Consider the following 23,269-nt stretch of genomic DNA (forward strand, 5'->3'; position numbering starts at 1 on the left):
TATTTGAGATGTTTTGGTCAATGTAGACAACTACACTCTTTACTTTGACTTATTTATCCAATTATATCCTATATACCGAATCATACATTTGTAGCATATCATTTACTCATTAACAAAAAAAAAAAATTGATACTACAGTACAAGATTGTAGAAAAAGTAATAAGTACTAAAGAATTAAGAATTCGAAAAAAGGTATCCACAAAACGTTCAATTACCCCATTTAAACCAATCAATCAGTGCATTGATTACGTTTTAGCCATTAAGAAGAAACAAATCCTCATCTTAATCAGCGTTTTTTTTTTTAAATGGAGTTATAGAGGGAAATGTGACATAATTATGGGAATTACGATATAAATGTGGTAGTCGGTGACGCTTAAACACATCACTCCTTATAAACAACATGAAGGCATTATTGTTTTTCTTACTCGTGTGACAAGCAAACTTTGTACGAGGCAGAGAGACCACTTTTGTCATTTGAAGGCGAGTTCTACCTTTTTTTTTATATTACTCTTTCGTCGTCCTTGTTTTTGTCTGCAGATTTCATAATGTTTTCGTTTTTCTTTCGAATTTTATAACGCAAGACGAAGATTATGGATGTTTTCTCGAATTCAATCAGAAACAATTTTTTTTTCTGACTATGTATGAAATCATTTTTGTCTTCTCACTTTTCACGAGGATGTGTCAGATCAAATAATTTTTGAATCTTTTGTTTTATTCTTCAAAACAAATACTAGTTTTTTTAGCCTTTATTACTAACCAAATTATGCTCTCTGTGAAATTGCAATATTCGCATAAAATATTTATTTCCTATCATTCTATTCACGTAAAATTACCACTTTATAATATTGCATATAATATATATACTTTTAAATTCAAATAGCATGATAGTTTGATAGTTTCTTACTTTTTTTTTGTGGTCATAAAAAGTATTGTCAGTTCATTGCTGTTAGCCTGTTACATTTTCTGTTTATCTCATGATTACAGTGTAAGAACCTTTCAAAATACATCCATTTTGTTCATAGTAATACTCTACTTTTAGCTGTATTCATGTGAAATCTTTTGGATTTTTATGAGAAAATATAATAACCACAGACAAAAAAAAATTAACTAGTGAAAAAAAAAAGTTTGAAAGTAAATAAATTTGAAAAATAAATGCAATGAAAATTGTTTTCTCCTCTCTGCATTCAAAACGTTATGTTTTTGGGTATATGTGTATTTGTCATTCTTAGCTAATTTTATTCTTTTTCTTTTTCAGAATCAATCAGAGACTACCAAAAAAATATATAAGTGTTCCTAATTCTTTCTTCCATATCGAGATGGGTAAAGTAGCGAGATGGTTCAAGGGCGTGTTTGGTATAAAGAAGAGTACAGAAAGAAGTAGCGTTTCCGGCGGCGACTCCGTCAAAGGCGGCGATCATTCCGGCGACTTCAATGCTTCGAAGGACCCTGTTTGGTTGACAACTTATCTGACGGATACAGAGAATAAACAGAACAAGAACGCAATTGCGGTTGCAACTGCTACGGCCTCAGCCGCAGAAGCAGCGGTTTCGTCGGCCAAAGCGGCTGCGGCATTGGTTAAACAGACCAGTGAAGTAAGAGCGGGAGATATTATCACCACGAAGGAACAACGGTGGGCTGCGGTCAAAATACAAAAAGTCTTCAGGGGCTCTTTGGTAGTTTCTCAATCTTCAAAACTTTTTTTTTTTTAATTCTTCAATGAGCAAAGTAACGTTCTAGTGTTAATATTTTGATTACAGAACACATTTTGTCAGATTTTGAGATTATTTCTTCAAAGATGATATGTTTTCAAATGGATTAAGTAACAATGTTATCTATAATGGTTTAGGCGAGGAAAGCTTTAAGAGCTTTGAAAGGTATAGTGAAGCTACAAGCTCTGGTGAGAGGATACTTAGTAAGGAAACGTGCTGCTGCGATGTTGCAGAGCATACAAGTTCTAATTAGAGTCCAAACTGCTATGCGATCTAAACGGATCAATCGCTGCCTCAACAAAGAGGACAGCAACAACATGTTTCAACCTCGACAATCACTATTTGTAAAGAACTAGTCTCATTATACAATTTGGCTCTCTTGTTCTTTAAGCCAAAAAAACAAGGCTAAAGTGTGTTTTCTGTTTATAGGAAAAGTTTGATGAAGCGGGTGAGAGAAGTCCGAAAATTGTAGAGATGGATGATAAGTGCAAGAGGAGATCGAGTTCGAGATCAAAGTCGAGACAAGTACACAATGTTGGTGCAATGTCTGAATATGAAGATGATTTTGTTTACAAAGAGAATGATTTGGAGTTGAGTGTCTCGGATGAGAAATGGAAGTTTGCTTCGGCGCAGAACACGCCGAGATTGTTGCGCCACCACGCTGCTAATAATCGCTACTATGTAATGCAGTCTCCTGCTAAGAACGTTTTGTGTGATGATGGAGGCAGTTTGAGTACTCCTGGCTACATGGAGAAAACAAAGTCGTTTAAGGCCAAGGTGCGTTCCCACAGCGCGCCGCGTCAGCGAGCTGAGAGGAAGAGGTTGTCGCTAGATGAAGTTATGGCCTCTAAGAGGAGCGTTACCGGCGTGAATATGCTGCAACAGCAACCGCCACGCTATTCTTGTTCCTATTATCCGTATTGAACTCCAATGGACGAATTTCTCATTATTTTTCTATAATCTGCCTTTCCTTTTTTTGTTTTCAATCTTATTATTATTATTGTACATTTCTTTCTCGTTATTTTAAAAACGTTCTCTTCCTCGTGTGTTTGGCAATTTGTTGTTTTGTCGGTTTTAGCAAATTAGGTTTCAAAATTTGAAACATTCGATCAAGCTAGCTAGGTAAGTAATCGTGTTCTGAACTTCTAATTCTGCATAAGTCAAGAACAAGCAAACATTGAGAAGCCTTCCTTAACCAGTAATTTCAAGAAAGTTTAGTTCTTCTCATTGAGACAATTTTTAAGACCTCGTTAATTATTGATAACATTACAAAGCCTAAGAACAAAATCTTTACACACAATGTGTTATTCTCCTGATTCAAAATTTCTAGTACTCGCACAAACTTTCCAGCGCAGATTATATAATACTAACCTGATCATCAAGAAACTCAAGAATCTGCAGTTTTTGTGGAGTGTGCATTAGAAACTAAGAATCTGCAGTTCCATTCTTCAGCTATGGATCATACTCAAACCTCGTTTCGCTAATTAACTGACTATAACGGGCTGACCACCCAACCAGTTATTGGATTCTTCCTACGGATACGAGATTTTCCGTGAGAGCCAGATTGCAACCGTTCAAGCACAGTGTAAGTAATTGAATCCGGTGTGAGTCCTTGCTGTTTCATCTTTGTGTACAGATCAACTGCTTCCGCGGTTCTCCCGCTCTTCTCTAGACAATCAAGCAAAATGTTGTACGTCACAATGTTCGGTTGACATCCTTTAGCAAGCATCTCTTCAAACAATCTATGCGCCATCTCAACTCTCTCTGTTTTCCCAAAACATTCCATCAGAGTGCTGTATGTAACCACATCAGGGTTTAATCCTTTTTCTTGCATCTCCTTGAATCTCACATGGGCTTCATCAACATCACCATTCTTCCCCAGACAATTGATCAAAGAGTTATACGAAACAATGTCCGGTTTATAGTCACTCTTCTCAAGCTCTTCAAAGATGTTAATAGCATGATCAACTTCTCCTACCCGACCAAAACTAGAGATAAGAATATTGTAGGTGAATATATCCGGACAAGGACCATCGTTTTTCATTTTCTCGAAGAGATCATGTATATGAGATATTTGCTTTAGCTTTCCTAGTGCAGAGAACACAGTGTTGTACATCATAGTATCAGTAACTACACCTTTCTCATGAATCTTGCTCAACATCTCTATAGCTTCAACAGTTTTACCCGCACCGCACAAACTCTCTAGCATCGACATGTAACTATCTCTCTCTCCTTTCACAGGGAAGCTCCACATATCACAAAATAGCCGGTGAGCCTCACTTACATGCCCTAATTTGCTTAGCGTTCTAACCAAATAAGAATATATCCCCTGAGTCATATATCTTTTCGACATCTCCACAATTCCATCTAACCTCACAAGCTGACCTTCAGCTACTAAGAGATTCAAAACCAAACTATAAGTATACTCGTTAGGTCGGCAACCCGTTTCAACCATCATTGAGAAAACCTTAATAGCCTTATCAACCATTCTGCCTTTTGCTAGAACTTGCATCAGAGTATTATAACCAACAACATTAAGCGTAAGCCCTTCAGTTATCATCTCATTGAATAAACCAACAGCTTCATCACACTTCCCAACCCTCCCCATAGTCCTGATCATAATCGTGTAAGAATACTCATCTCTTCTACAATGCCTCTTCTTCATATCTTCGAAAACTTGACAAGCCTGATCAATCTGACAAAAGGCTGCACACAATTATACATGAAACTCAAACTGATAAATCAAAAAAACCAAAACTTTACTCAAAAAGAGTTGTGTGAATCAGAGCTCTTCAAAGGAAGTACCTTTTCATCTTTAGCTAAAGCATCAAGCAACATATTGTAAGCGAAGATATCAAGTTTATGCCCTCCTCTTCTAATCTCACAATACACATCAAAAGCTTTAGAAGAATCACGAGATCTCAAGTAAGCTTGAAGGAGACACTTGTAAGTGAAAGAGTTCATCTTTAAATCCCATTTCTTCACCAATCTTAAACACATTTGTAAATCTTCCGTGTCACCGAAGAAACCAATTAAGATATTCACAGTTGATATATTCCCAGAAACGTTAGATTTCACCATGGAATCAAGAATCAAACGAACACGATCGAATCTGTCTGGGAGATTTGACCTAGAGAGGATCAAAATGATGCGGTTGTAAAGAAAAGGGTCGTTTTGAGAATTAGGACAAAGAGAAGGGACGAATTTGAAAAACTCTACGGCGAGGAGAGGTGAGTTTAGGGATTTGAGAATCTCTGAAGCTTCGTCGGGAGTGAGTGAGAGTGAGAGAGAAGAGAGGTAATCAGAGAGATCAGAGAAAGCATCGGAGAGATTAGTGGCTCCGGTGATGAGATTGGTGGCTCTGCAGATGAGATGACGGCGAGGTAGAGGGTAGCCACGTACGTCGGCGGGGAGAGGATTAGGGAGAGAAACTTCGGCGGAGAGAGACCGACCTGAGGGTGATGATGAAGTGACTTTAGCAACATATTTGGTGGCGTAATGCCGGCGGTTTGCTCTGGTGATTGTATCGACGGAGTTTAAGAAACGGCGGCGAAGAAGCTTCATTTTTGCGGCGGAGAAGGAAATGAGTTCTCTCTCTTTTGAGTTTTGGAAACTCAGACTTAAAAGATATTGATCGATCTCTTTATTTTAATGGGCCTAAATGGGCCTTAAGTTGAATTGTGTTTTAAACCATTAAATAAATAATATTGTTTTTTTTTAAATTATTTTTCAGTGTTTTTAATTTTCCTTTTTGATGTCATGAGCGTATATAAAAATATACAATTGACGTACATATTTCAGAAAGACTGTGGTACGGAAGCTTTGCCACTATGTCTATAATTTGATTTGTAATTTTCTTTTAATAAATTAAGGGAGCCTAGGTTCCCTCTTTCTTACCAAAAAAAAAAAGAATTAGATTTGGGCATGGAGTATTAGGTTTAATATTATATTTTGTGAATAGAAGTGTCAGTCAAAAGTTGCTGCATACAATTCGTAACAAAGAGAAATCAAATATAAATTTGGATAATAACAGATTTTCATATCAGTTAGCGAGTAAAACTACTCTACAGAAAGCATCATCAAAATCTATTCTGCTGTATTTTTCTTAGTGTATGATACATACCTTTGTGTATGTAATAATTGTGTTATAGTAATTCTGTATGTCTTTTGTAATAACTCTTTGGTCTAAATGAAATTTGTTTTTGACGAAAGAAAAAGAAATATACAATTGATAATATAGTTAATTTGATTTTAGTTTCATTGCACTTTGGTCTTGTTTTGCATTTTGGTCTCAATTGTAAATTGTATTTAGGTGAAAATTATTAAAAATTAATAGATTGTTATTGGAATTTTAATTTTTATTAAATGGTGTAAAAAACAAATTTGATTAAAATTTTGAAAAAAATCGGAAAAATGCATAAAAGACTCATAAAACCCACATTAAAAACCTTAATTATTTCTGAAATATGACTCATAAAGACTCATAAAACCTAATTAAGAAAACAATGCATATTGTAATTATAATTGGAAATCCTTAGATAAAGACCTAACTATTTTTGAAATATGAGAAAGAAAAAAGATGAACAAGACAAGTTGATATGGTGGACGAAGAATCTTCGAGACGACTTATCCCACATAAGTCCAATCTCATCGTTTGGTTTGTGACCCTTTGCTTTAGCAATATTGTACCATCCTCCTCTCAGCATGTATACAATTGCACTTGATCAGCGTTTTAGTGTGTAATCATACGCTTCAGGGCCTTCGTGACTTCGTCCACAATGGGAACATTCACTTGAACACCGTTTCCCAAATTCTCGACCATCTAAATAAAACTAATTAGAACACTCAGTTTCTTTCTTTGTTTTGGTCAAGAGAACACTCAGTTTTTTTGGTTTCTTATAATTAAATAAGACTCGAATTCAATACATAGTAAATTTAATCCTGTGGGATCGCCCCAAAAACTTAAATTGCTTTTGAATTTCCTTCTTGATCATTGACAAAATCGCTACCCCAAGAAAAAATTATTGTGTTTTGTATTATTATTTTACGCTCTTAGCTTATATAAGTCACACACAAATTTCTTTTATGGTAAATTTTGTTATAGATTTTTTTTTTCAATGAATAGACTGAAACTTAAAAGAAACAAATAATAGTATTGTTTTTATTTGACTCATATAACTCACATAAAATTCAAATACTGTAATCAAATTTGAAAACTCTTAAATAAATATGTAAAAGCTCTGTGATATTTGAAAAGAGAAAACAAATAAGATAAGAGAAGGACTACTTAATATGGTGAAACAAGAATCTTCGAGACCACTTATCCCACATAAGTCCAATCTCATCTTTTGGTTTGTAACCTTTTGCTTTAGCAATAGTGTACCATCCTCCTCTCAACATATAACTGCCATTGCCCTTGACCAGCGTTAATGTGTAATCATCAGATTCATGACCTTCCTCTATAATATGGAGTTTCACTTCGACACCGTTTCCTAAATTCTCGACCAAACCACGCCCTATCTCCCGAAGTATTGCTTCAAAATCTTGCTTCGGTAGAATAAGCGAACCACCGTGATGGAGATCAGTCTCGGTTAAATTCTTCTTTAGAACCCATGGATCATATGGAGCTAAACCCAATTTCAAATTGAGTTCTTGAGTCATCCTTGTGTATATGAATATTTTTTCAATTGCGAGTGATAGAGATTAAGAAGTATAGCTTTAATACATTCTGTTTTATAAATTTAGTTTTCGATCATAATAGTACTTTCCATTTTTTTTCACTTTTTCTATTGTTTACGATTTTTAGTACTTTTCCTTTTCAAGGAGTTCCCACAAGTGTTTTAAAATTTTGCTCTCAAAGTTTACAATCTTTTACTTTCTAATACGAATGACAAATTTACATTTTCTTAAAATGATTCAATTCCATCTTTCTCACCCAAAAAATTCCTTTGTACGATTCTTGTCGAAGTTTTACATTTCTTTTACTCGTCTCGTCTCTTTCTTGAATAAATGGAAAACAATTAAAAATTGGCAAAAACCATTGTATTGTATACATCCACAAGTCTTTCCCTGATCAAATCTCAACTGCTAGAGCTACTAACATCCTCCGGTTAACATATGGCAAGTAAGAAAACTGAGACAACTTGTAAACAAAAAATGACACCTCTCAAGTTGTTTGCATTACACGTAGTAAAGTAAAAGATTATTTATTGGAATACAAAATACTCTTGAAAAATTGGAGAGTGACAGACCGTAAAAAGTCCGCCTTTTTTTTAACTGTAGATGGAAACAAAAATCCATTTGAATCAAATTACGACACTGTAATTTTAAAAGAAATTTTTTTAATCGGTTGGGTCTTCTTCTGCTCCCAAAGATCTTCTTTATTTTACAAGTCCCAAAATATTGTTGATTTGGTTTTTTGTTTGTTTTGTTGCTTCAATGAAATTTGCTGCTGATGGTGTCGTAGCTCGGAACAGTCAACACTACCAAAAACAAAAACAAAAAAATTAAGACTCGAGATCTATAAGCAAAACGCATAGGATTAAATTAGGAAAAAAGTGAGACTTGTTTTTACCATCTCCGAAGGCACCCATTGTCAAAGGCTTTGAAATAACTTTGCTGGTGAAGTCTGTAATGTCCTTCAATGTTAGTTGGTCTACTGTCTTCAAGAATTGATCAACTGGTTTCCTGCAAGATTTTGTAAAAACAAAAATCGTTGTCGGAATGGAAGAAAGCTACTACGAAAGCTAGAGTGAGCTTTTTCTGGTTTTTGAATGAAATGTTTGCGTGTACATACCTCTCTCCGTATGTAAGTATCTGTCTACCAATGTCTTCTGCTTCAATCATCTGGCAAAGGAACACCGATTTAACGAGTTAATAACATCTACTGGTTTGAATCGAGTTAAACAAATTGGCAACATGTTTTTCAAGCAAAACGGTTTTATATAAGTGGAAGCTGAACGCGAGAGATAAGAATACCCGAGATTCCAAATTCATCAGGACTGAAGATTTTGTGGCTGCCTTGGCACGATCAAGATGTTGCTGGTTAACTGTCCAACATATTAACATGAGGAGACTGTCTCATAAATATATAAGAATGGTTTCAACTTGTTAGATTAAGTGAAAATGGAAGAAACAAAACTGCAAACCTTTTCCTCCTGCAACATCTTTCAGTTCTTTAGCTGCTAATTCAATTGCTGTTGCCGCGAATTCAGGGCTCTGCACTCATGGATGTAAATCATATCACTTTATTTACAAGAGTACATATCCGGAAATGAAGTTGTCAGCTAACACAAACTGAACAAAGCTTGAAACCCACAAAACCGATATGCGTTACGCTTAATAATAACCACAAAAACTGGAATTCCTTTTGTACACATCTCATTAATGGAGAAAGGTAGATAAGTGATAAATTGAAAACATAGTAAGCAACAACAAGATCGCTGAACTCACCGAGCAACCATAGATTCCAAACAATCCAGTGTTGTTAAAGATGCTAGTGAACGCAGTGCATGATTGAACCTGCTGATATTCGTTTAGAACACGGCGATCTGTAACCAAACATACAAACTTCTATCACTATTACTGATCGTTTAGCAGTGCCCGAGAATGTTTCGTGAACTAGTCAATAAAAAATATTAGAATAAGCACAAGATTTAACTTACAGAGCCACGAGTGCATTCCTTTTCCAGGACCTCCCGCAGAGAATGAGCCACCTCCTCCCATAAGCATCTAAAAGCAATTAGATTTACATTATATTACTTCTTAACTAGTAAAAATTTGATCGAAACAAGTGAAACTTAACGCAATGGCACCTGGAGAACAGTGGCGGTGACTGCTTCTTTCTCGTTATTCCAGCCAGGCACCTCAAAAGCAACCGCAAAGTGTGTAGCCTGAGAATGGAACAACAAAAGCTCAATTAGAACTGTGAAATGTGGAATCTCAGACACGCTTCTGATGGGAAATCTGTCATGAATACCTCTCCACCAGTATGTTGGCGGAAATCTCCACCGACATACTGAGATTTTGGCTCCACTTGGCGTGGTACATTAGGTAGGTCCGACACTAATGGCTCAGCAACTTTTAAAAGTTCCTCATGTTCTACTCCACTTGCTGCCAGTACCATCCGTGCAGCAGTGAAATTCTCCTGATATTCCCAGATCAAATGAGTAAAAAAAATAAAAAATAGGACACTACTCAAGTAAACGATTGTAAATTGTAATTATTGAGATGTAGATGGTTCTCAAAAGCGCATGCATTCTTACAGTCATAAACTCTTCCAAGAGCTCCCCATTCAATCTATCTAAAGCAGACTCCGGTGCGTACAGAGGACTTGCCAGTGCACCAGAGTAACCAGCAGAATGAATGGCCTCCAACAGGAAACCCATAGGGTTTTTTGCAAGTTCCGCTATCTCTACCTTCATCTTCCGTAGCTGCGGACAAGATCATCAACATATGTCAAAAAGACACAAAAGTTTTCACACAGTTATCAGAATAGCACAAAAGGAGAAAATGAATTACCTCTTCATTGACTTCCCAGTCCAAGAAAGCAGGGTTTCTCACACTGTCAATAAGAACTTCAACCATTTCAGGGACATAGGTCTTAAGAGCATCAATAGTGTAACTCATTTGCTCCCGAGACGCAGAGGCCGACGTGTTGCCTCCAATGGCCTCTATTTCCCTCACAAGACGAAAATGGGTTCTGTTCAACGTGCTCTTGAAAGCCATTCTTTCAAGCAAATGAGTAGCTCCATGGAAATAAGGCGCCTCGTAAATAGAACCACAATCAACATATAAACCAATCGAAGCTGCCGGATTCTGCACCAAACACAACTTTGTTCAGTCCACATCATGCATTTCCATAGATGTAAAAAACCAGACATAAACATAAGTTTGTTATTTACCGGAGACATCTCTGAGGCTATCTTGAGACCATTTGGAAGAGTAGTAATCTGAAGTTTGCTTGGCTCGACCTTGTCAGCAAGCGGCGGAGGAAGAGATACGCCTTGTAGTGGCATATCCAATGAAGTAAGAGAAGAAGAGGATCCACCACCCAACCAGCTCAAGTAACCTGGCGTAGACGAACTCGTCGCTGCAGCAGCACTAGAACTTGCATAACGTGCAGGTCTCAAACTACGAGTAAGGACTCCCTATATAACAAAAACACGAATACAACACATCACATAACAATAAACAAGAATGGATCACAAATAAACAATTCATGATGCCTAATTAAGAAATCAGTTCTCTATTAATCTAAATCCAATGGATTGTTTGACCTAGACAAGATCATTTGTAAACCTAAAAACTAATCACAGTTCCATCATCTCCGGTAGTGAGCGACTAATCTGAATCCAGATCTAGGAATTTTTTCGGTAGAGTGTAAAGCGAAATCACTGAATCGGACCAAATCGTTGCTTTACTCGTTCTATAGAATCTTCCAAGAACAGAGATAAAAAAAAGGAAAAAGGTGTTAGAACGAACCTTAAGAGCCTTGGCTCGTGAAGCTGCCGTACGATACATAGCGATTGAGAAAACCCTAAAATCGGACGGAGAAAAAAAAATTGAGAAGTGAGTCGACGAAAGAGAGAGGCCGAGGCTGATGATTAGGGAGAGAGGAGACGGGACGGAGGCTTTTTTTTTTTGTTAGTTTAATGATTTGGTTTAGTTTAGAATCTAGTTGATGCTACAGTGCTAACGTACTCGGGTGATATCTTTGCTAACATACATCGGCCTGTCAAATGTAATGAAACCTGACCCAATGTTGTTATGGGCTTAGCCCAAAATTTTGTAATAGCGAAGTTGTTTTCGAGATGATACTTCTAATCATGTTATTTTTATATTTTACTTTGCATGATTCAGTGGATACTTTTTCATTGGAAAGATGAAAAATGTGTGGGATACAGAAAAATGGTAGCACTCGTAGGGATAAAGTGGTGAGATTTGTAACTTTCAAGTAATTATAAAAAGGCTTAGAAGGAAAGTGTGTTAGTTTCTCTTAAATCTACACAGGGTGTTGTGTTAGATAGATAGGAGAGTGAGCTGAGGTTCAAGTCTTGTAAGAAACATAAGTTTGTGTATAAGATTGAATAAGAAGCTCAACGAGCATTTTGATCCGCTAGATGTCGCTTTGATAAGGGCATTCCCCTTAAGCAGCACTCAAAGGGAAGACCAATTAGGTTGGCATTATACGAAAAATGGAAAATATACAGTTAAGTCTAGTTATCTTTTGGCTCGTCGGGAAGTACAGAGAACTTTCCAAGCTGGTTGTGGACCGGAGATTACCTCCATCCTGGCCAGTGTTTGGCAGGCTTGTTGTCCACCAAAAATCCAACATTTCATGTGGCAGGTTTTATAGGGGTGTATTTTGGTGTCAACAAATTTGAAAAGGCAGGGCATTGCTTGTGATTTGGGCTGTGCACGGTGTGGTGATGAGGAGAAAATGGTAAATCATGCTATATTTGTTTGTCCTCCGGCTAGACAGGCTTGGGCTTTAGCAAACGTACCAGTGGGGGCTATTTCCTTTCCCACGGAGTCCATATATGCAAATGTGGATCATTTTCTGGGTAATAACAACCCTGCGTCTCAGGTTTTAGTGTTCCCCTGGCTTATGTGGTATATTTGGAAAGCAAGAAATGCACGGGTTTATGAAAATATTGTTGAGCGTCCTGAGGATATTGTCTTGGTAGCGGAAGGTGAGGCTTTGTCATGGCAGCAGGCTCAGGTGGAGGGTGAGGATACGGTTTTGACCACTATCGTTCTCGCTCCAGACCCCCGACAGAGGGAAGTCGCTGCTAACCTTTCTGCGGTTTTTTCGGGCTACCGTTGTTTTGTTGATGGATCATGGAAAGAGGGTGATCCGCTCGCTGGTGCGGGATGGGTTTGTTCGTCATTTCAGGATACGCAGCCACTTCGAGGAGCCACTAATTTCCGACGGAGTCTCTCCCCCTTACATGCAGAAGTAGAAGCTTTCATCTAGGCGATGCGGTGCATGATCGGACATGATTTCAGAGACGTGGCGTTCTTTACAGACTGTTCAGACTTGGTGAAGATGGTGTCTTCTCCTGCGGACTGGCCAGTTTTCTCGGCGTACCTTGACGACATCAAGATTGACAAGGAAGAATTTTCATCTTTCTCTTTATCTTTTATCCCTAGAAGTGCAAATGTAAGTGCAGACTCTCTGGCACGCAAAGCGCGTGTTTCTCCGCATCATGTTTTGTTTGTAAACAATTATCCACCCAATTGGCTCGTCTGAGCTAATTTTTTGTTGACAAAAAAAAAAGATTGAATTAAGAAGCGTTTGCTTCGTGCGTTTCCAAGTGGGTTTATCATCTGTGTGTATCTCTATACCCTTACAGGTTTATCTCTCTCTCAATCTGGGTTTATCTTCTTCTTCAATCGATCAAGTAGAAGAAGAAAGAAGTTGAGTCGAAGAAGATGAAGTAGGAGAGAGTTTAGTTTGGTTTTGTTTATTTTGGTTGGTTCAATTCGGTTTACTCATTTAATTAAAAGAAAAATCGATTTAATTTGGTATTCAAAATCATTTTAACTATATTTGGTTTGATTTTGGTCAACTTTATCTCAATCCATTTCAACCCAATCCATTAAACTCATAAACCATTTTGATCCATTAATCCATTAAAACTCAAACTATCAATCCAATAAGTTTTTGGATTGGTTTGGTTTGGGTTGATCCATAAATTTGGAACCATTTTGACACCCCTAGGATACTTCAAAAGTGTAAGAAAGCATTGGCCACGGGGGTTCGAATTTTAACATGGTTTCCCCGGCTCCAGGAGATTAGAGGGGGTTATTGGTTCTATAATTTTAATAGATTTGGAAATCCAGACAAAAATCATGTGTTATTCAATTATTGATTTTAAAATACTTATCAAAATGATGTGTTATTGGTTCTATGATTTACAAATACTTGTTAAAATCAAATGTTATTCATTTAATGATTTGTTTTTAGATTTCAAAATCCACATTATGTTTTAAATGAATTTGAATGGATTTGAAAGTGTAAAATAGAAGGATCCAAATCCAAGGATAAAACATGTTATTTCAAAATCCATGTCTTTTGATTTCTAGAATTTAGAAATCCATATGGAATTAAAAATCATCTCTCCAATAGCAGCCCAGATTCTTTGAGTCTAGGAAGCCTTTAGAATCACTATTGAGTTATCAGAAAAAAAAAAAAAAAAAACATTACCAAAAACTAGTTAAATAATTGTAATTGAGATGTTTTATTAATGAATGTAAAATTTATTCAAATATATGCATCATTTATTCGTTTAATTGAAATTGCTTTAAAATGTAAACGAACATAATTAACCAAAATCTAAAATGGGATTTAAAAGAAACATCATTTATTAAAATCCTCAAGTGCACATATTAAAACCAGAACATCACATGATCGCATAATTAAAGCACTACTGACACTTAAAACACTCACACACAAACCCATAAGCATGATCTATGGACCTGAGTGACCTGCCTTTATTTTTACGGAATCATCAGAGAAAAGAAACTAAAGAGTAATTCTGTAACTGGTTAAAATGGGCACGACATGGACTCTGATCTGATGAACCACATCACTAGCTTTCCCATGGAACCCAACGATCTTGTAACCTTCCTCCTTAAGCTCGAAATGTTCCCCAGAAGTCAATCCAAACGGCTGAGACGTTCTCTTGTTAGTCTTGAACGTTAGACTGGTTACCACTTCAGCTTCAACTCCGAAGATTTTATCATAGTAACCTTCCACCGAAGTGATGTACTCACTTGGATAAGCAAGCTCAAACTACAAAAACAACAAGAAGAGGGCAGTTAGGTCAAGAAATCAATTATTGGGAGAAACTAGAAAGTGATTAGAGAGAAGAAAAGAACCGTTTAAGTTCCAAGTAATGTTTTCTTCCCATGACCATCACCGATGATTACTTGAGAGCCTTTGTTATACTCAAACGTGACAAAAGCTACACCATTGTTTCCTTGACCAACAAGTATCTTTTTAACACCATCGAAAACACCATCATCCCAGGAAGCTCCTCCATTACCACCTCTTGCTTGTAGCTTCTTAGCAGTAGTAGAAGGAGTCAATGGAGTAGTCGAAGTTGTTGTTGGAACGAAATAACCGCCAAGAGCATAGAGAACATCACTAGCTTTGCCATGGAAACCAGCAAGTTTGCCTCCCTCACCGTCTTTAATTTCGAATATCTTCTCAGTCACCATTCCAAAAGGCTGTGAGGTTTTGCCCTTAAAGGTTTTGAAGACAAGAGCAGTGACGGTTTCACTCTTATAACCAAAGACGTTGTCTACAGAAACTTCAACTGATGTGATGTAATCATCAGGATCAACCTCAAACTCCTCTGTTCCTAACAGTGTCATTTTCCCATGCTCTCGTGTCTCTCTTTTCCCGTCTTTTTCGTATTCGAATTTGACATAAGCTACACCGGAATCGCCTTGACCAACATAAACCTTTCTTACATGATCAAAAGCACCATCGTCGAATGTTGCTCCACCATTTCCTCCTTGTGCTTCGACTTTGTTGGGAGGAGCCAAGGCCGAATGGTTAAGTAAAAAGTAAGTTCCGGGAGAATTGAGATTTGAGCCAGCGAATCTAGTAAAGCCAGTGATCTTCTTATCCTTAACACGAAGAGAGAATGGTGTACCATCATACTCAGAAAGTTTATAACCAAAGGACTCAGAAGTGTTCTTTTCGGTATTAAACTTAATTCCTTGGAAGACATTGGAAGAATCGTACCAACTCTCGACATATACGAGATAGTCATCAGGATAATTGCTTATGGAAACCTGAAGAAGCTTAAGAGTAAACTTAGTTCAAAATAATATGTTGTAAATGCTGTATATTGTGATATATCTCAAGAGTGATTACAGAGGCGAATATATATATATATATATAGAGTATAGGAAGGTTCTAGGTTAAGCTACTTATGAGAGAAGATACATATAAGGAATGTGAATATTGAGTCAATGAAGACATGATACGATCGTATCCTTAACATCCCCCCTCAAGATGGAGGGGCTTTTGTCACTCTAATCTTGTGTCTGAGTTGGAGGAACCGTTGACGACCCAACGGTTTGGTTAGCGCATCAGCGAGTTGATCAGTGGTGTGAACATGTGTAACACGAAGGAGACCATTCTGGACCTGTCCTCTTATAAAATGATAGTCGATTGCAATATGTTTCATACGTGAATGAAACACTGGGTTTGCGCAGAGAAAGGTGGCACCAACATTATCACAATATATCACCGGTGGAGCTGTCTGTCGAATCCCAAGCTCAGAGAGGAGGTTGCATATCCAACGTATCTCAGAGGCAGTGTTGGCTACTGATCGGTATTCAGCTTCTGTTGAAGAGCGGGCTACACCATTTTGTTTCTTTGTAGACCAAGAGATGGGATTGCTACCTAGGTAGACAATGTATGCGTTGGTGGAGACATAGTCGTGGGAGTCTCCTGCCCAGTCTGCATCTGAGAAAGCATGAAGAGTGAGCGGTGTTCGTGCGGAGAGAAAGAGACCATGAGTTGGTGTGCCTGCTAGATATCGAAGTATTCACTTTGCAGCTTGCCAATGTAAGTCGGTGGGGCGGTGCATGAACTGAGAGAGGCGGTTGACAGCATATGAAATGTCAAGGCGTGTGAATGCTAAGTACTGGAGGCTGCCAACGAGTTTTCTGAAGGGTGAGGGGTCCGAGAGAGTGTTACCGGTTGTGAGTGTGAGCTTTGGGGAAGAAGCCATCAGTGTGAGGACGGCATTGGCATCAGTCATGTTGTATTGATGTAGGAGATCAACAATGTATTTCCGCTGCGAGAGATGCAGTCCTTGCGGTGTATGGTGTGCTTCAATTCCTAGAAAACAGTTGAGATCTTCGGGGTCTTTGACAGAGAACCTTTCCGCAAGCAGGTTAAGAACCTGTTGAATGTGCGCGACATTGCTTCCTGTGATTAGTATATCATCAACATACACGAGGAGGTAAAGGAAGTCCTTGCCATTTTGAAGCACGAACAGAGAGGTGTCGGCGAGAGAGTTCAGAAAACCGAGTCCCACTAAATAATTCTTTAGCTCCGTGTACCATGCCCTTGGCGCCTGTTAAGACAGCAGACATGGTTAGGATATTCAGAGTCAACGAAGCCTGGTGGTTGCTCCATGTATACCTCTTCATCCAATGTCCCTTGGAGGAAAGCGTTGTTGACGTCAAGTTGCTTGATAGGCCAAGCTTTGGAAACTGCTACATCGAGAACAAGACGTATCGTCTTGGACTTGATCACCGGACTGAATGTCTCTATATAGTCTCGACCATGTTGTTGCGTATATCCTTTGGCGACAAGCCTAGCTTTGCACCTGCCAAGAGAACCATTAGGGAGAAATTTGTTTTTAAACAGCCACTTACAACCAACCACATTATGATTCAGCGGACGTGGAACCAAGTCAAGTGTGCGATTGCGAGCAAACGCATCTATTTCAGTAGACATGGCTCCACGCCACTTTTTATCTTTCAAGGCCTGGTTCACTGTCGTAGGTTCTAGAGGAATGTAAGGAGATAGGGCAGGAGAGAGGTTGCATTTTGGTTTCGGTTTGGAGATATTGTTCTTCCGGCGAGTTTTCATTGCATGTTGATTGTCGCCAACCAAAGGTGGAGGAGCAGGGTGAGGTTGAGGTTCCGTAACAGGTAGTGGTGGAGGATGAGTTGGTTTTGTTGTGTTTGGGTTTGGCTGGAGTGGATTTGGGTTTGGTTGTAGTGGAGCTGTGTTTAGTGGATTTGGGTTTGTTGGATGGGGCTTTTCTAATGGGCATGTGGGTTTGGACCTGCGAGCGTATTGTTTGAGGGGAGGAGGTTGAGGGATTTGAGCGGACGAGGCAGGGTGAGGGGATTGGCTTGATTCAGCATCGCCGGTTGTAACTCTCTCGCGGTCTTGGTTGTTAGCAATTTCCACGACCACTGGCTGGTGATGACCGGAGCTCGGAGATCCTTGCGGCGGTGACATTACGAGTTGTGACGGTGGGTGGGAAGGAGGCGAAGGTGGAGCTGGGACGGAGATTGTAGATGGTATGAGAATGGTAGGCTGGTGATGATGAGGAGACGATGGAGACAGGGGTGTGTTTGGAGATTGAGGTGGAGTGGAATTGAGAAAGGGAAAGCTACGCTCATCAAATTTTACATGCCGTGAGACGTATATCCGACCGGAGCTTTGTTGGAGGCATATGTACGCACTTTGGGTGAGAGAATATCCCAAGAAGATGCATGGAGTGGAGCGATTTTCAAGCTTGTGGTTGGTGTATGGGCGCAGCCACGGGAAGCACAAGCAACCAAACACTCTTAGCTTGGTGTAGTTCGGATCGGTGCCAAACAGTTTGTGGTGAGGGTTCTCCATGTGTAACACCGGCGTAGGGAGACGGTTAATGAGGTAGACAGTGGTGGCAAAGGCATAGGTCCAGTACTTGTTCGGCATACCCGCGTTTGTGAAGAGAGAGAGGCCAGTCTCGACGATGTGGCGATGCTTCCTTTCAGAGATCCCATTGTGTTCGGGAGTGTGTGGAGGAGAAGTGAGATGAGAGATCCCTTCAGTGGACAAGAACGAACGAAGTGCAATGAACTCCCCACCATTGTCTGAGTATAAGGTACCAATCCTTGTTTTAAAGCGGTTTTCGACGAGGGACTTGAACGTGATGAACGTGTCTCTTACTTGAGATTTGGTCTTTAGCGGGTAAATCCAGGTGTATCGTGTATAGTGGTCTACAAGAATGAGATAGTATTTGAAGTTATCGACAGATAGAATTGGTGATGTCCAGACATCAGAGAAGAGAATTTCGAGAGGGTAAGTAGTTGTGAGAGAGCTTTGAGAAAAAGGTAGTTTATGGCTTTTATTGATAGCACAATCAGTACACAACAAGTTCTGTGAATCTGATTGGGAATGAAGAAGCAAAAAACGAGAAACAATGGTTTGAAGAATAGAGTGGGAAGGATGGCCTAGACGAGAGTGCCAGTCTTTTAGAGATGGTTTGGAGTTTGAAGATGCAAAGAAGGATTGGATGGTGGATAGGGAAACCGGCCACTCGTAAAGTTCACCATTAGTTCTGCCTTGGAGCAATGGGACCCCCGAGATCAGATCCGTCACCTGAAAGTGAGCAGGGAAAAATGCAACAGAGACGTTGTTAGAGTTACATAGACGATATACTGAAATAAGATTTTTCTTTATGTGAGGTACGCATAAGACATTTGTGAGGTTTAAAGGTTTAAAGTTGGAGGGTAGGGACAAGGAACCAGTGTGAGAGATTGGGAGACCCGATCCATCTCCAATGAGTACGGCATCGTCTCCTTCATATGGTTGGTGTAACGCCAGAGTGCCAAGGTCACTTGTCATGTGAGTGGCTCCACTATGAAGAAGCCACGAGTTTGATTGTTGTTGATGACCGACCGCTAGATTGGCACGAGGCTGCCACGAGCGAAATGGAGACGGCAAGAGACCTCGGAGAGAACCGTAAGAGGACTGCTGAAAGGACTGCTGAAGGTGTGAGCACCGTTTGGCGTTGTGACCAAAGACGCCACAGATTTGACATTTTCCTTGATAACCTTTCATCATACGGTTGTCAGGACGTGACTGTTGATGATGTGGCTTGTTGTTGTTCCAGGTTTGATGTTGGCGTTGCTTCCATGTGTTAAACTTCGGACGATAGGTGGTAACATGAGCAGAGATTGGTCCGGCTGAGGAGGACAACATGGAGAGAGACAAGAGTTTCGCTTCTTTGCTAATGAGTTTTTCATGAACCTCGACAATAGACGGAAGAGTTTCACGACCTTCCACCTGATCAACAACAGACTTGTAGTCTTCTGGTAGACCACCGAGGATGAGATCAAGCTGTTCTTCATGAGCAAGAGGCTTGCCAAGGAGAGCCAGTTGATCAAACCGAGTGGTAAGTGCCTGCATATACTCATCAACGGTCTTCTCACCTTTGGTGGCATGTTTAAGTTGCAGGCGGAGCTGTTGGACGTGTCCCCAGCTCAGATTTGCATAGGTGGACGAGATATGTTTCCACATCTCAGCAGAGGATTTGGTTTTAGAGACCAAAGATTGTAGAGCCGGCGAGAGGGTTCCAAGGAGACCACTGTAGATGAGCTTGTCTTGGCGTCTCCATATAGCGTAGGCTGGATTTGGTGTTGGTGGATCGGTGTTGAGGGTCTGATCTGGTGGGAGGGACGAGCCATCGATGTAGCCAGCAAGATTGTAGCCATCAAGAAGGGAGTGGACTTGAAGACTCCATGTGATGTAGTTGGTTGAGGTTAGTTTGTTGATGTTCATCATATTGATGTTGAGGAGACCTTGGGTCAGGTCGACAGCTTCCGCAGCAGCCATGATGGAAGAATGAGAGAGGAGGGAGAAATGGAGATCTGAGAAGGGAGAAGAAAACGGGGAGGAAGAGAAAAGAAAAGAAGAGAAGAGTAGAGGCGGCTGGTAGAAAGAAAATTGTCTAAGGGTATCGGTTAAGCTCTGATACCATGTAAATGCTGTATATTGTGATATATCTCAAGAGTGATTACAGAGGCGAATATATATACAGAGTACAGGAAGGTTCTATGTTAAGCTACTTATGAGAGAAGATACATATAAGGAATGTGAATATTGAGTCAATGAAGACATGATACGATCGTATCCTTAACATATGTCTTCAACTTTCGAAAGTGTAACAAAACAAAAAATGCTAACGTACCGTGGAAATGTAATTTTTATCCTTCACACCATGAAAATATAAGATCAAAGACTTGAAATATAAGAACACCTTTTCTTATTGATTTAGAAACTTCTCAAAACTAAATCTTTCTCAAGTCACATAGAACACCTCTCTATTGACTTCTATATATATAATGAATTAGACAACTCCTAATTCTAATAGGATTACAACACAAAGCCTTACCTAAATAAGCTTCTCTTTATCTAAATCTTGTTTGTGCATCCTTATCTCTTATCTCCTTAAGCTCCTCCTTAATGAGATAACTTCTAACACAAGTTGGAGTTATCCAACATTCTCCCCCTTAATTCCAACATGAACTCTGGGAAGCTTGATTTCTTCAACTCCAAGTAAACTTCTCATTTCCTTGAACTTAATCCGTCCTAGAGGCTTCGTGAGTATGTCTGCTTTCTGCTCCTCTCCTGGCACATGATCAACTTCGATTTGATCATTCTCTACACAGTCCCGAATGAAATGATACTTGGCAAGCATGTGCTTTGTTTTTCCGTGAAAGACTGGGTTCTTGGTTAGTGCTATAGCTGATTTGTTATCAACTCTAAGTAGGATCTTCTCTCCTTGCAAGCTTAGTATCTCACTCAACAACTCTTTAAGCCATATTGCTTGTTTCGCAGCCTCCGTAGCAGCCATGAACTCTGCTTCGCACGATGACAATGCCACAGTCGGCTGTTTCTGCGTTGTCCATGTGATAGGCAATGAACCGTAGTAAAAAACATGACCCGTGGTGCTCCTCCCATCATCAATGTCGATGTTGTGACTACTGTCACTGTACCCTGTGACCTTCCTTGATCCATCCCTTCTAAAGAACAAACCAAAACTCAATAGTTCCTTTCAAATACCTTAGAACATGCTTGATTGCTTGCCCATGTGACAGTCTCGGACTCTGCATATAGCGGCTAAGAACACCAACATCAAAAGACAAATCTGGTCTTGTATTAAGAAGATATCGCAAACATCCTATAGTTCTTCTTTATCGAGTTGCATCGATCTCTTTCTCTTTCTCTGCTTTTGACAAACTCAGTCCCGGCTCCATCGGTTCATGAGTTGAGTTGCAGGAACCCATCCCTGCATTAGTAAGAATTCCTTGAGCGTATCCCTCTTGTTTTATCCTTATTCCATCCGCTCCTTGAATGACTTCTATGCCAAGATAATATGTCAATTTTCCTAGATCCGACATCTCAAATCTCCTTGACATATCCTCCTTGAACCATTTAATGATACTGAGCGAGGTTCCTGTTACAAACAGATCATCAACATAGATGGCTACAATTAAGAACTCCTTCCCCTCTTTCTTGCGATAAACTGTTGGTTCCTTCGCACATCTCATAAAGTTCATTTCCTTAAGAACTTGATCAAGCTTTAAATTCCAAGCTCTAGGAGCTTGACGCAGTCCGTACAAAGCTTTATGAAGGTTATACACTCGATCCTCTTCTCCCTTCTTCTCGAACCCCTCAGGTTGAGTAACATAGACCAATTCTTTTAGTTCACCATTGAGAAAAGCTGTCTTCACATCTAGGTGGTGAATCTCCCAACCTCTCGTTGCTGCAAGTGCTATCAGTAGCCTTATAGTTTCAACTCTTGCTACCGGAGCAAACACCTCATCGAAATCTATACCTTGTTGTTGCACATATCCTTTTGCAACTAACCTCCCCTTATACTTATTCACTGAACCATCAGCTTTTCTTTTGAGTTTATAGATCCACCTAACTCCTATAGGTTTAACTCCGACTAGTTTGTCCACAAGCTCCCATGTATTGTTCCTTATGATCGAATCTATTTCAGCCTTCATAGCATCTATCCATTCTTTTATCCTTCCAGCTTCAAGGTAGTTCTCTGGTTCTCCATCTATTGTTAAGAACAAACTGCAGCTCTCTGCTTCTGCAAATAAGACATAATCACTGAGATGTCGTGGGAGTTTGTTACTACACGACCAGACCTAGTTACCAAGGGCTGTACTGCAACTTGTTGACCTTGAACTTGGTTCTCGACAATCTCATCACCCTCATTGTCTTCTCCGTTTTCTTCCTCATCCTCGTTATCATGATTAATAGCTTCTTGGTCTGCATTTTGCTGATCGTTTTCTTGATCATTGTCGTGTCCACCACCGTGTTCTATAAAACCTTCTTGGAAGAGTTTAAATGCTCCTGGTTCACCTTCTGACTCCACTGCCATAGATGACCAGTCCCAAGCCTTATTTTCATCAAAAATCACATCTCTACTAACCACTACTCTCTTAGCAATCGGATCATAGAGTCTATATGCCTTAGAACCAGGTTCTGTGCCGAGATTGATCACTTTCCTTGATCTATCATCCAGCTTTTTCAACTATGGTCCATTGACCTTTGCATACGCAACACCAACCGAACACTCTTAAGTGTTCAATGTTCGGTTTCTTGGACATAAAACACTCATATGGAGTCTGACCATTCAGTGCTTTTGTGGGCACTCGATTGATGAGGTAAGTCGAATGACGTACACCTTCTCCCCACATATCATTCGGAATCAACATTCCCTTCATCAAGCTTCTTGTCATCTCCATCAGAGTTCGGTTTCTTCTCTATACTACACCGTTTTTCTGTGGTGTATATGGTGCAGTCAAGTGTCTAGTGATGCCATTCTCCTCGCAGAACCGATTGAACTCACATGAAGTGAACTCTCCTCCTCTATCGGTTCGAAAAGTCTTAATAGCCAACCCACTATGTTTTTCGACAAAGTCTTTAAACCGTTTAAAACGTTCAAAGGCTTCGCTCTTTTCCCTCAGCAGCATCGTCCACATGTACCTAGAGAAGTCGTCAATTA

General features: G+C 39.5%; 5 protein-coding genes and 1 pseudogene across 5 annotated transcripts; 2 read left to right on the forward strand and 4 right to left on the reverse strand.

The window, feature by feature from the left end:
- The first annotated feature begins 1,003 nt into the window (after window positions 1-1,003).
- Window positions 1,004-2,749, forward strand: LOC104742706 (protein IQ-DOMAIN 27-like). Its single transcript, XM_010463733.3, has 3 exons — window positions 1,004-1,673; window positions 1,847-2,053; window positions 2,139-2,749. The coding sequence occupies exons 1-3, from the start codon at window positions 1,317-1,319 to the stop codon at window positions 2,631-2,633; spliced, it is 1,059 nt and encodes a 352-aa protein (XP_010462035.1). The 5' UTR covers window positions 1,004-1,316; the 3' UTR covers window positions 2,634-2,749.
- Window positions 2,750-2,911: 162 nt separating this feature from the next.
- LOC104742707 (pentatricopeptide repeat-containing protein At1g51965, mitochondrial) lies at window positions 2,912-5,379 on the reverse strand. The gene is made up of 2 exons (XM_010463735.3): window positions 4,515-5,379; window positions 2,912-4,404 (listed from the first exon to the last, which is right to left on the reverse strand). The coding sequence occupies exons 1-2, from the start codon at window positions 5,271-5,273 to the stop codon at window positions 3,202-3,204; spliced, it is 1,962 nt and encodes a 653-aa protein (XP_010462037.1). The 5' UTR covers window positions 5,274-5,379; the 3' UTR covers window positions 2,912-3,201.
- A 1,613-nt stretch (window positions 5,380-6,992) lies between these two features.
- Window positions 6,993-7,373, reverse strand: LOC104744077 (putative B3 domain-containing protein At1g51970). The gene has a single exon (XM_010465104.3). The coding sequence runs from the start codon at window positions 7,368-7,370 to the stop codon at window positions 6,993-6,995; it is 378 nt and encodes a 125-aa protein (XP_010463406.1). The 5' UTR covers window positions 7,371-7,373.
- Window positions 7,374-7,866: 493 nt separating this feature from the next.
- On the reverse strand, window positions 7,867-11,403 carry LOC104742708 (putative mitochondrial-processing peptidase subunit alpha-1, mitochondrial). Its single transcript, XM_010463738.3, has 13 exons — window positions 11,193-11,403; window positions 10,613-10,858; window positions 10,230-10,526; window positions 9,974-10,141; window positions 9,688-9,855; window positions 9,524-9,601; window positions 9,374-9,440; window positions 9,162-9,259; window positions 8,858-8,927; window positions 8,688-8,758; window positions 8,506-8,555; window positions 8,284-8,396; window positions 7,867-8,191 (listed from the first exon to the last, which is right to left on the reverse strand). The coding sequence occupies exons 1-13, from the start codon at window positions 11,229-11,231 to the stop codon at window positions 8,145-8,147; spliced, it is 1,512 nt and encodes a 503-aa protein (XP_010462040.1). The 5' UTR covers window positions 11,232-11,403; the 3' UTR covers window positions 7,867-8,144.
- A 747-nt stretch (window positions 11,404-12,150) lies between these two features.
- LOC147928854 (uncharacterized) lies at window positions 12,151-12,687 on the forward strand. The gene has a single exon (XM_087486294.1). The coding sequence runs from the start codon at window positions 12,151-12,153 to the stop codon at window positions 12,685-12,687; it is 537 nt and encodes a 178-aa protein (XP_087342420.1).
- A 1,551-nt stretch (window positions 12,688-14,238) lies between these two features.
- LOC147928855 (myrosinase-binding protein 1 pseudogene) lies at window positions 14,239-15,916 on the reverse strand (annotated as a pseudogene).
- Window positions 15,917-23,269: the final 7,353 nt, after the last annotated feature.

This window comes from Camelina sativa, chromosome 14 (genome assembly GCF_030686135.1).
Source record: "Camelina sativa cultivar CO46 ecotype springtype chromosome 14, ASM3068613v1".
NCBI lineage: Eukaryota > Viridiplantae > Streptophyta > Magnoliopsida > Brassicales > Brassicaceae > Camelina > Camelina sativa.